This window comes from Capronia epimyces (genome assembly GCF_000585565.1).
Source record: "Capronia epimyces CBS 606.96 chromosome Unknown aczIQ-supercont1.8, whole genome shotgun sequence".
In the NCBI taxonomy this organism is placed as follows: Eukaryota; Fungi; Ascomycota; class Eurotiomycetes; order Chaetothyriales; family Herpotrichiellaceae; genus Capronia; species Capronia epimyces.
Window position 1 is genome coordinate 510740 of NW_006912911.1, and position 12331 is coordinate 523070.

Sequence of the window (12331 nt, forward strand, 5' to 3'; positions counted from 1 at the left end):
CTCCTTCTCCTTCTCCTTCTCCTTCTCCTTCTCCTTCTCCTTCTCCTCCTCCTCCTCACCTCCTCGTTGTCCCCCTTCTCCTATCCTCCTAGTAGACCAAAACTGACTAGTCCCAGGCACCATTGACCCCTCCCGGCACTCCCGTCGTCAACTCTCTGGCCAAACAACGCGCTGCTCTCACCAACATCTTCCGAGCATGTATCGGTCTCCAGCCCGAGTCCGACATGACCCTCGAGCATAAGTTGTTCTAGGTCTAGACAGGCAGAGGCAGAGATTGAAGCAGAGGCGAAAGCCGAAAGTCGAGGTAGAGGTAGACAGACGCGCGTCCATTCGGCCAGAAGTAGAAGAAGAAGAATCAGAATCGGAATCAGCAGGACTGGGGACCCTCTCGGAATTTGTATGATTGTGACTGAGAGTGCAGAGTGCAATTGCGACGGGTGGCTAGACTGCTTTCTCTTGACTATTCTTGTCTTGTCTTGCATTGCGAATGGCGAGGGGGAGGGAGAGGATCAGGGGAAAGGTCAGGGAGAGGTTGTGGCCCCTTGTCCGGAATGTTTTTGTTGTTTTTGTTTTTGACCAACTCACGTCACTCTTTGATCCAGCTATGCTATAGCTTGCTATAGCTACCTATACACATAGTCTCGGCAATGTCGATAGATTGCTTTGCCTGGTTTCCTACTCTCTACTCTACTCTCTGTGCTCTCTGTGCTCTCTGCTCTCTACTCGTACTGAACTGATTTCCAACACTGGATTTTGATCTTGATTGATTTGAACCAGGCCCAGGTCCAGGTCCAGGCCCGGGCCCAGGTCTTCTTGTTTCTTTACCAGAACAGGTTTCGACCTAGGGCCTATGCAGAACCTATACCTAGACTTAGATCAGAACCCACATCTAGCAAGAGCATACAACACCCCCACACCCGCTCTGACCCCGTCCACGATAGAGACCGCATTGCCGGCCTCGACGCCCAGTTCCTCAATACACGCGGTGCGCACTGCCGACTCGAGACCGACCATGCCTGCACAGCCGAGACAGATGGCTTTGACTCTGGAAGAGTAATTATAAGTTGTCGAGGGAGACGAGGTCAAATCTGTGTTTGTGGCGATGCCCCCCCTCCCCACTGTCTCTGTCTCTGTGGTGGTCGTGATCGCCCCCCTCCTCAACAACCGTTTCGTCGCTTCCATCATCTTCCTTCCCACCTGTTCGGCAGGGAGGGCGTGCAACTCTGTGGCGTTCAGTCCTGTGGTTTCGCAGCCGTAGAATCGTTCAAGTTTTTTCTTGTTGTCGTTGGCGTTGGCTTTGGCGTTGGAATCAGGAATGCCCAGAAACTCTTGCACCGCGACCTGTAGCGCTGATTCCCAGATTTTGCCTGTGCTGACGATACCGAAGCCGTTGTTGTTGTTGTTGCTGTAGTTGCTACCACCACCACTACCATTACCAGTACTACCCCCACCACTACTACTACCCACAAGATTCACACTGACTAAACAACTCGCCTCCAGAATCCCCGTCACGTATTTCCTGGTCGCCGTGGTTGTGGTCGTGGCTCTACCTCTGATTCTCTCACACTCGGCCTTCAAGAGCCCCACGAGCGGATGGGCACTGTAGCACGCCACCAGAAAGGCATCGTGGTGCGGCACCAGTGGCACCAGAGCCGGATAGCAGATGTCGGCGGACCGCTGGGCGTCGGCGGGCGAGTTGATGCTAGGCACGCCTGGCGTTGGCGATGTGAAGAATGTATATTCGACCTGTTGGCATGAAGGTCAGTTGTTTGTTTATGTGAATCATGGTTAGGGTCATGGTCATGGTCATGTCATGGTCATGGTCATGGTCATTGTTCCTGGGCGGGTAGATAGATGGAAGGTAGGGGTAGGAAGGTATGGGCGGCTTATCTGCTTGCCTATATAATATACAGCATGGTACATTATATAGTGCTCAGAGGACAGTCTGTGTGAGGTAACAAGGACAGAGGGGGAGGTCTGGTCTAGGTAGGCATAGGTATGTATAGGGAGGTCTGGTATAGGGAGGTGTTGGGAGGTGTTGGGAGGTATAGGGAGGTCTGGTCTAGGGTTGTATAGGGCGGTGTTGGGAGGGATAGGCAGGTATAGAGAGGAGACTAACAGAAGGTAATCCCATCCCCTCAACCACCGGCTTCAGCGCATCAGTCATATGAGTCGATGAGTTTGGGTTGATGATTAGAATGCGCAGCGGCGTTGAGGTTGAGGTTGAGGTTGACTTGTCGGTGGCCATGATGGTGATGGTGATAGTAATGGTGATTTTTGTCCGGATAGATTGCTAGAAGTAGACTTCTGTAGTTGTAGTGGTAGCTGTAGCTGTAGCTGTGGTTGTGGCTGTGGCTGTAGCTGTAGCTGTGGTTCTAGCTGTAGATGTAGATGTCTGGCTCTGGCTCTAGCTCTCTCTCTGGCTCTGGCTATTGCTCCGGCTATCGCTCTGGCTCTGACTCTGCCTCTGGCTCTAACTCTGACTCTGGACCTAGATCTGGTTCTGTTCTGGTTCTGTTCTGGTTCTGCGAGTGTGAGGCTGAGGCTGAGGCTGAAGCTGAAGCTGAAGACAAAAGATCCTCGGCCGTGAAAAGAGAAATATCACTTCTCGAGATAGGGATCGGGAGCGGTATGCCGTCGGCTCGACAGGCTAAGGCGGTTTCGGTTTGCGATAGAGTATGAAGATATGACAGATGATAAATATGATAGATAATAGATATGATAGATCAGTTTCACTTTCACTCTTACTCTCACTCTCTGTCTTTCTGTCTTTATATGTATCCTGTATCTGTGTACGGAGGATATATTTAATTTTATTTCGAGTTCGATGCGGGGCCAAGCCTCAGCTCACGACACACCGACCGAGGACCAAGGAGGGATTGTGATGAATTGATCTACTACGCACTACTATTCTGTACGGAGCACTATAAGGATACTACTCGTACCAGGATACTATCAGGACTATCAGAATACTACAAGGATACTACCAGTACTACCAGAATACTACCAAGTTACTACGAGGATATTACTGGGATAAGGACTACCAGGATACCTCGCATGGACTTGCAGTATAATAAACCAATGACCAATGCGACTTATATTTGTTGCCTACAAGCATAAACATCAACGAACGGACGGACCTTGCAGGCGTCGAATGGCACGCTGCTGTACACTACCGACCTGACACGAGCAACATTGCTGTCGCCCATGTCGAGATCAGTCGACCACAGCCATCCTCGGTGCTGGTCAGCAGCCTGCTCACCCTCGCCTCGCCTCGACACAAAAAATAAAAAGCCAATCCTCATCATGCCAAAAAGAATGTAACCTGGCCCAAGCCAGAATGCACTGCAGGCTTAAGCCCGGCGGCAACCCCATGGGATTGATTCCCCAGCTTGAAGCCATCTGCGGTTGAACCGACCGATAAAGCGATGACGACTCACCCTCGGTTCCTTCAACCCCCCGCGACACCAACTGGACTGGAAACGTCGCTTCCATCAAGACTGTGGGTTGCGCGAGACTGTGCCGCTCCTTCATCCAAGGCTCCTATAGCCAAGTGAACAGACGCTGTGGAATTGAATTTGAGCTGCAATTCAACGCCGTCGAACTTCCGAATTCGTGAGTGACTGTTTCGGGTGGAAAGTTGAACCCCGTTTGTCGACCTCCGTGCTATCTTGCTCTCATATCAAGTCGTGACCTTTGGAGCCTCGAGGTGGGCACCCCTGAGTCGCACATGTCAACGCGCAGGATATTGTGGTAATTGATGTCTTGCTGTCGCAGATGCCTTTGAAAGACTTGCGACAGAGCCGCCCACGATCATGGCACAAACAATCGACCTCTCCCGCGGGTCGATCCACGTTCGATTCCACGACCAGAGCCACGGCTGTGGTTGGTCCCACGGCCTCCCCCCTGACTGTGATTCCCACGATGTCCCGAACCACGACCACTGTTGAATTGGGTGTGGTTGTGACTGTGACTGTGGCTGTGACTATGACCGTGACTGCTGGTGTTGACCAGAGGAGTGCTGCCTCGCCCAAAGCTTCCGCGGTCGAACGAGTCCGGGTCGATCTCGTCGACAGGGATTTGAGGCTTGGCTTGTGCAGGTTGAGCGGGTGTACTGAACGAAACGCCAGGGGAACGAGCGTGGCCCCCTTTGCCACGCAAAGAGCCGGTGGCCGACCCTCGAGAAGACTGTGCTCCTCGGGCCGGGCCCCGACCGCGTGGTTTGAAAACCACCTCCTCTTCGTCGCTGTCTTCATCCTCATAACTGAACAGCGTCTTTGCCTCGGGGCGGGAGCCTCGCTTCATCACCTCCCGCTTCGGAGTTTCCTGAGCGCTGACTTCGCCATCTTCCAGTCCGAGAGTGCTCCTCAATTGGTGGATGTTCTTGGTCGGAACTCCAAAGTCTCGCGCCAAATGCATAGTGTCGGCAGAGTTGGTGAGGAAAACCACACTCTCATTGGGCGGCAACTTCTTCTCGTGGACATACCACACCACCGAATTCAGCAGTGGCTTCAGCGATGGCGGCACAGGGGTCTGATCGTGTGCGATCATGACCGCCGACTTCACCTCGGGACTGGTTTTGGAGCTCTGCGGGCCAGAGGAAGCGGGAGACAAGGGCGGTGTCGAAGTGGGCGACGCGGCGGCCGCCTCTTTGGTGAAGTTTAGTCTATCCAACAACATTTGCGACAGCGTGCCTCCGGCTCCAGTACGTTCCTTCAAGGGAAGTTCGGCATCCTTCTCTTGTTCCTTGTCCATGGCAGATAGTGTGGATTCCTCTTCATTCGTCCCGGCCGTCTTCAGATTTTCATTGATGTAGCGCTCTTCAACCTCGGCCCAGGTTGTGTATTGCTCGTCGGGGCCCTGCAAGATTATAGGATCGTGTCGCAAGTCACCGCGGGAGGAGGTATACCGGTCGAGGAACTTGACCGCTTTGCGTGCGTTGGCACCAATCTGCGAAGAGTCTTTCTTCAGCAGGTGTAGGCGCTCGATGGCTACCACCCGGCGTCAGCAACAGGCCCAGCCCGGACGGGTGCCCGACATGAACTCGCTTAGCATACTGTAGAGAGGCACCACCAAAATAATCCTGCCCTGAGCGACCCAGGTTTCGATCTCTGCGAAGTTTCTGGTCAAGGCGGTGTCGTCTACCAGACAACGGATGGCATTTTGGCTCGACATGGAGGGTGGGCGGCCGGATCGGGCCATGATTGTGTGATTGCGGCGCTTGGTAGTAGCTAGCGGCTCATCCGCGCAACGTTGGGAAGGCGAGGTAGCTAGACGCCACAACTGCAGCCACGGGTGACATGTCAGCCAAAGAACGAGGCGCACGGGGTGGACGAACAGCGAGACAGTGAAAGAGTGAGGGAGTGAGAGGGGACGGGAGTGAAGGGCAGGATGGTGGAGGGGGGAGGGTGGAGGGTGAGCGTGAAGGCGCCGTACCGGGAGTAAGAGTGGTGCAGGGCAGGTAGCAATGGTAATGATACGTGCGCATCTTCGCTAGCAGTGGTCGAAGGCTGTAAGATGGCAGCAGGCGACCTCATGGATATGCGACGACATGGACATCGACAGCGCGGGTTCAAGTAATATGGGGATGGTGAATTGGTCGGGGGGAGGGGGATGGTGTTCAAGTTGAGTCAATGTTTCTGGTTTCTGGTTTCTGGTTTCTTGTGTGGTGGAATTGCATGGTGGAGGGTGGAGGTTGGTACACAGTCTGAGCGGCCCAGCGCCCAATAATGATGGTCGATGGTGGGCGGCCGCCCGCCTGCGACTGCGGCAGTGACTGCGACCGACTGCGAGGTTCTGGGGGTCCATGATAGGTACTAGGTACGCATACCTACAATCATACATTCATTCGTTCATTCATTCATTCATTACACACGGAGAGTACGGAGTAGACTCAGTAGACTCAGTAGACTCTTCTATCAGCCAGCAGCCAGTCGATTGCACAACGATTGCAAGCACTTCTACTACGACCCGTCCCACTGCTACTGTCTCAGAACACCGTCAAACAGCTGACCGTGTCGTTCTTGAGCACCTCAAACAGCATGCCCGGAAATCCAAACAGCTCCGTGTTACTCATTCCGTTGATGGCGTCGGCCGCCGCGGCCCCATGATCCCCGGCCTGGTCCCGGCTTGGGCTCTCCTCCTCCAAATCGCCCAGTAGTTCAATTGAACTCTCCGGGCTCTCGGCCCATCCTCTGTTCAGCACCATGCCTCGTTGCATCTGTTTCTCCTCGTGTTCATCTTTGTATATGCCCTGCCACACGTTCTTCAGCGCAGACGACATGGTGGAAAATGCCATCTCCGAATTCAAGGTTTCCACCCCCGTGCGGATCCCCCATCGACTTCTTCGGTGTCGATTGAAGGAGAATGACCCGGGAATGTTGGCATGTAAGAATATTTTGGTCGCCACAAGTTGAGCGCTCGACGATGCCGAAGGCTCATACGTTGAGGTGCCAGGAAATGCCGGCGACCTTGCCGCGGGAGCAGAGATCAGAATGTCGAATCCGTGATGGAAGTAATTGTAAAAGCACTCGTCGCTCGACTCCGAGGGCCTATCCTTCTCACGCTCCTGTTCCATGTCCGAGTCCTCGGTGTAGCTTTGTATGGATGATTGATCAGTATCCAAAGCCTGAGGGTCAAGCCCAGGAGACATGCTCGGGAGTCGCCGGTTTGCTGGGTTGCCTGTGGCATGAATGGAAATCCGTCGGTCATTCTTACGATAGATCGCATCGGGGGGCCCTAACTCCGCCACGAGATCTTGTGGTGTAGTTTCGTTCAACGTGATACTCAGCGGGGGCGAGCTTCTCCGTACCATCTCGAGTCTACCAGCTCCATACACTCGGACCTCTTCAATCTCATCGGGAATTGTCTCGGAGGATTTCCCGCCCAACGAGGGAAGCCGTGGGTAGATGGGAGGCCTCGTATACAAAGTCTTTCGGGCTTCAGTCCATGAAGAGCCCAAGAAGATGGCCATCGACGAGGCTGGACCGGTCGCCGTCGAGGATAATATCGAGACAAAGTCGACCTTGTCAGACCAAGAGTTGTGTTTCACAGGGAACGTGAATGCCAGGCCGGGATAGGACAGTACATAGGCACCGGTCGCCTGTCCTGCTTCTGGGGGAATGTATTCCCCGGCATACGTCGGCCCGAAGAGTCGGTTGTAGACATGCCTGAACGACGGCCCACTTGGGCCTGGTTCGTCGTGGTTACCTTCATCTGAACTCTTGTTCCGGCGAACGAGCTCGATGTTCTTGTAGACAAAGGTGCTGAGAGAGAAGTCCAAGATCTCGATGAGTCGTAGTCGTTGATCGGGGCCATCAAAGCGGAGTCTCAGTCCATTGCGTGGAAGGCTGATGACGACAGGCTTGGTGATGGGCTCAGAAGCAGAGTACGACAATTCAATGTCGGGATAAGTCTGCGGAGACGCCTTCAGCCTCGTCAGGACGCTGTGGAGAGAAGAACCGAGAACTTGACAGGTCAGTAGAGTACCTTGTGCAGAAGCGGCAGACCGTACCTATCCAGCCAGTGCCCCTTTCGGGCTGGATTTGCAGGGCGGACTTGAGGGAGGGATCGGTCATGTTGATGGTGACGCGGCCATACTGGGCGGATTTGTAGGATTACAGGCGCGGGATTGTAGGAGCGGGCGGTGAGGACAGTTATAAGCCAGTAAGCCAAGTGACCAGCGCAGTCAACGAGGTCACAAGAGTCTCGAGTCGCCTGTCAGTTTGGTAGGCGTCGTTTGATCATGTTGGAGAGGGCTCAGGAGGCCTAGGGCGGCGTCATGCCGCCGTGTCATGTCACGTGCCAGGCCGCCCCAGCACCTGCTTTGGTAGCGCCGTTGATTGTTTATTTTCCATCCCGTTTGGTGCAGCCCACCACTGCTGCATGCTGCATGCTTGTTCGCTGTCCGCCATCCGCCTTCCGCCATCCCACTGCATACCACTACCTCTTAGCAACCTTGTCGTCGGTGCCTCATCCTTGAACACCGCTCTCACCTGCCTACCACTATCTATATTGCCCTGGGTGCGGCGTATTCACGACTTCTCCCGTGGACGTCTATTCCACGCCTCGCCCATCATGGTAGGGCCACAACGGCCGACCATTTCCTCCTCCCGGAGTTCCATGCGCCCCCCGCCCAGACCGAATGCCACACACTATGGCTCGATGACCGGTCGAGCCGCATCGCCCGCCCTGTCCAGCGCTTCAAGTAACAATTCTAGCGCAGGGACCAAGAGAAAGGAAAGAGACTTCGATCACGACCATGGAGAGGAGACCAACATTCACGTCGTTGTTCGGTGTCGAGGCCGCAGTGACCGAGAAGTGCGAGAAAACAGCGGCGTGGTGGTGTCGACCAGCGGCGTCAAGGGACAGAATGTGGAATTATGCATGGGGCCGAATGCCATCAGCAACAAGACCTACTACTTCGACAAGGTCTTCTCTCCCGCCGCCGACCAGGCAATCATTTATGAGGATGTGGTGGCACCCATCCTGAACGAGATGATGACTGGATTCAACTGCACCATCTTCGCTTATGGCCAGACAGGCACGGGAAAAACGTACACAATGTCCGGCGACATGACAGACACGTATGGACTGCTCTCCGATGCGGCCGGCATTATACCTCGCGTCCTCTACTCGCTGTTCCAAAAGCTGGAATCTGACCAAGTGGAATGCTCCGTCAAATGCTCATTCATCGAGCTGTACAACGAAGAGTTGAGAGATCTCCTGTCCGTGGACGACACCGTCAAGCTCAAAATCTACGACGATTCGAGCAAGAAGAGCCACTCCGCCACAGTTGTTCAGGGCATGGAGGAGTCGTACATCAAGAATGCCGCGGCCGGAATCAAACTGCTTCAACAAGGGAGCTACCGGCGTCAAGTCGCAGCCACCAAATGCAACGATCTCAGCTCTCGAAGCCACACAGTATTCACCATAACCACGTACCTCAAGAAGGCGAGCGAGACCGGCGAAGATTTCATCTGCTCGGGCAAACTCAACCTCGTCGACTTGGCTGGCAGCGAGAACATCCAACGAAGCGGGGCGGAGAACAAACGAGCCGCCGAGGCCGGCTTGATCAATAAAAGTCTACTGACGTTGGGACGAGTCATCAACGCTCTCGTGGACAAGAGCTCGCATATTCCATACCGCGAATCCAAGCTCACAAGACTGCTGCAAGATTCCCTGGGTGGCAGAACCAAGACTTGCATAATAGCAACGGTTTCGCCAGCCAAAAGCAATCTAGAAGAAACCATCTCGACCCTGGACTATGCGTTCCGGGCAAAGAATATTCGCAATAAACCTCAGGTCAACTCGATGATTTCCAAGAAGACACTGCTGAAAGAGTTCACCACCGAGATCGAAAAGCTGAAAAGCGAGTTGATCGCGACACGACAACGCAACGGGGTCTACCTCACCAACGAGCAATATGAAGAGATCACGGTCGAAAGCGAGTCACGGAGAATATTGAGTGACGAGCAGAGAGCCCGGATTGAGACTCTGGAGCTCAGCCTGCGGAACAAGGTTCAGGAGTTGTTCAGTTTGACCAACAATTTCACTGTCATGAAACGAGACAACGAGGCCACGCGCGTGACTCTGGAGAGTACCAAAGACGTCCTGGTCAAGACAGAAGCGGTGCTCGCCGAGACAGAGAGGACCCTGGCAGAGGAGGCGGCGCTGCGGCAAGCGCATGAGCTGACAGAAGAACAGCTTTTTGGGATTGGCACGGCCCTGGTTTCGACCGTCGACGCTTCTTTGAACCATGTCGATGGACTCCACGCGAAGTTGAGACGGCGATCTGATCTACACTCCCGGAACCGAGAGTCGTGGGAAGCCTCAGTCGGCCAGGTCACAGACGTCTCCCAGCTGGTGGACGCCCGCATCGAGCAATTTCGAATCGCACATACAGAAATGGTGGAAGCCACTTCAACGCGGTTGGAGGCATTCTTGTTGGCCGAGAAAGAGCATCTGGAAAAGTCGGCAGGGCTGGTGGTCTCGAAGGCGGCCAGCCTTGCTGAGGAGCATGCTGCAATGGAAAATCAGTGCTCGGGTGCAAAGGATGCCATGAACGAGGTGCTGGAAGAAATCAAAGATCTTCGCGAGGAGGTCAAAGAGAAGGTGAGCGCGGGCCTGCAAGGTCTGTCTCAAGCGGCCGCGAAGATATCCGGCGAGGTGATTTCCGAGCTGGAACAGTTCCATACTCAGTTGCATGCATCTTACAGTGGAATGGGGAAGGAGTTCAAGGCCTTGTTTGACGGAATGACCAAGCAGCTGGCAGCTCAACGCGAGGCCGCAGATGTCCTCCGGTCTGCCCTGCAAGAAGCGAATCGCGCCAACATTGAGGCGCAGCTGGCCACTTCGACACAGCTCCAAGCCATTCGTGACGAGGAGAGGCAGGCGGCGCAAGAGGAGAAGGACAGACTGAAGGAGCAAGTCCTCCTTTTCATCGACTCCTCCTATGAGCGGCAACAAGACAGGATATCCAACCGATTGATCAACACTCAATCGCACCTGCTCCGGGCGACAGAGCAATTCGAGAGTGCCGACAAGGTGTTCCGCGAAGGCATGGACGAATGGACCACCCAAGACAGCCAGCTGATGACGCGGGTGGTCAGTTCAAAGGATGATCTGAAGAGCAGAATGAAGGGGGATTGGACGGTATGTGTTTGTTTCTTTGTGGCTGGCCGGAAAGCTAACCCTTCGATAGGCTATAAGTGCGCGCAACAACGCCATCCAAAAGTCCACCCAAGCCGTGCACGAGGAAACCGTCAAGATCGTCGATGCCCAGCTGTCCCAGATGGCGACCCAAATGGCCGCCCTGGACGAGTTTGTGACGAGGGCACGGTCTCAGAACGAGTCTCATCATGCCGAGCGCGCGAAGGGCTTGGAGAAGGTGGTTTGCCAGGCTCGAGAGGGGTTTGCCGGCCTCGCAACGCAGCTGGAAGCCCGTAGTGGGTGCTTGGAGACCTTTGGCAACGAGCTGAAATCGCAGACTGCGGGGCTGGATGACCTGGGCAGCTCTTTGGACCACGACACACGACCCCTGCTGCGCAACCTGCGGGAAGAGATCTCGGCCACGAAGTTGATGGACTACGATCCCACAGGACAGACGCCACCGAAGAAGGAATGGCAGTACCCGACTGACCTCCCACGCACGGAAAGCCATGAATCCATCATTGCCCGGTTGAGGGGGCTCCCTGATCCTGCCCTGGCGTCGAAGACACCCTCGATAGCCAGAACGCCGGGTCAATCGCCACGCAAACAAACATCTCCCCGCAAGATAGCGGTGTCGCCCTCCAAGCAGTCCAGTCCAAGTAAGACGAAAGTGTTTACTGACGGCGACATCTCGGCCACTCAGCAGCCATCTCAAATGACCACGACCGTGAGTGGGCTGGCCGAGTCTGCCAAACTTGGTGGCCTCAAAGAAATCGACATCAATGTGGCCGGGAGACCGGCGTCGGCTGCATCCGTTCCCGGGGAGGAGAAGGAAAGACCGGTGTTAGTGGACTTCAGCAAAAGTGTGGGCAGTGGCAGTGTCAGTGGCCAGCCGCCCTTGAAACGACATGCCACCACCAACGCGGTTGTCGAGAGTAAACTGCCGATGAAACTGGGACGTGCCAAGAGCAGCGTGGCGGGAATGCCGATGGGGATCGGGGTGGAGAATTTCAGTCAGAGCGTCGGTGTGGGAGGAGGACGGAGGCTGAGAAGCAGTCCGCCTGAATGATGGATGTTTTGTTGTTGGGCTGATGGGTTGGAATGCACTGGGTCGTCGTTGGCAAGGGTCTAGTTGGTGTCCTTGATGGATGGGCTGCTGCTGTGGTTGTCGTTGTCGTCGTTGTTGTTAGATACCCCCTTTTGCGCGGTGGCAGGTTGCTTTGCAGGATGGCCAGGTCGAGGGGAAATTGGACTAGCTACATTCAAGGGAAGGTGGACGAGGAGAATTGCACGTACAGGTATCACCACGTGTACCATAGGTACTTGAGCATCGAATCGAGTCTGAGACTGACCAAGCAGCCTTGCGTGACTATGGTGACTGCGGGCGACTTTCTATACCAGTCCGGAGTATTATGGAATGGAGACTGAGGTGTACGCTGTACGGATACACAGTACCTACCTGATACCTGACCTTAGTGCAGTGTAATTTATACCCCAAAAGCGGCGTTGCTTGACTGACATTTCCGATCTAGTGGAATGTGGTGGAGATGGATTTCCCCTTTACCTTGATTAGAACTCTAAATCTACCTGCCATTACTGTACTCTCGCAGGTGTTGTGTTTTGCGCGGATGATCAATCACTCATCACCCTGCTGGTGCTGGTTCAAGTGATGGTGATTGCA

The 12331-nt window shown here is 54.6% G+C and overlaps 5 protein-coding genes across 5 annotated transcripts in view; 2 read left to right on the forward strand and 3 right to left on the reverse strand.

Moving 5' to 3' along the window:
* A1O3_08594 (myo-inositol-1-phosphate synthase) overlaps nt 1-251 on the forward strand; it is a gene marked incomplete at both ends in the record, with an annotated part of 1952 nt that extends 1701 nt beyond the window's left edge. The window contains one exon of the mRNA XM_007738691.1: nt 117-251. Coding sequence (XP_007736881.1) covers nt 117-251 — 135 coding nt within the window. The remainder of the gene's footprint in view (nt 1-116) is intronic.
* A 625-nt stretch (nt 252-876) lies between these two features.
* On the reverse strand, nt 877-2248 carry A1O3_08595 (uncharacterized protein; the record flags this gene model as incomplete). The annotated part of the gene is made up of 2 exons (XM_007738692.1): nt 877-1746; nt 2120-2248. The coding sequence occupies 2 exons, from the start codon at nt 2246-2248 to the stop codon at nt 877-879; spliced, it is 999 nt and encodes a 332-aa protein (XP_007736882.1).
* Nucleotides 2249-3813: 1565 nt separating this feature from the next.
* Nucleotides 3814-5202, reverse strand: A1O3_08596 (uncharacterized protein; the record flags this gene model as incomplete). The annotated part of the gene is made up of 2 exons (XM_007738693.1): nt 3814-4991; nt 5058-5202. 2 exons carry the CDS (start codon nt 5200-5202, stop codon nt 3814-3816), a joined length of 1323 nt encoding a protein of 440 aa, XP_007736883.1.
* A 787-nt stretch (nt 5203-5989) lies between these two features.
* Nucleotides 5990-7577, reverse strand: A1O3_08597 (isoleucyl-tRNA synthetase; the record flags this gene model as incomplete). Its single annotated transcript, XM_007738694.1, has 2 exons — nt 5990-7467; nt 7514-7577. The coding sequence occupies 2 exons, from the start codon at nt 7575-7577 to the stop codon at nt 5990-5992; spliced, it is 1542 nt and encodes a 513-aa protein (XP_007736884.1).
* A 499-nt stretch (nt 7578-8076) lies between these two features.
* A1O3_08598 (kinesin family member 11) lies at nt 8077-11719 on the forward strand (the record flags this gene model as incomplete). Its single annotated transcript, XM_007738695.1, has 2 exons — nt 8077-10653; nt 10703-11719. 2 exons carry the CDS (start codon nt 8077-8079, stop codon nt 11717-11719), a joined length of 3594 nt encoding a protein of 1197 aa, XP_007736885.1.
* Nucleotides 11720-12331: the final 612 nt, after the last annotated feature.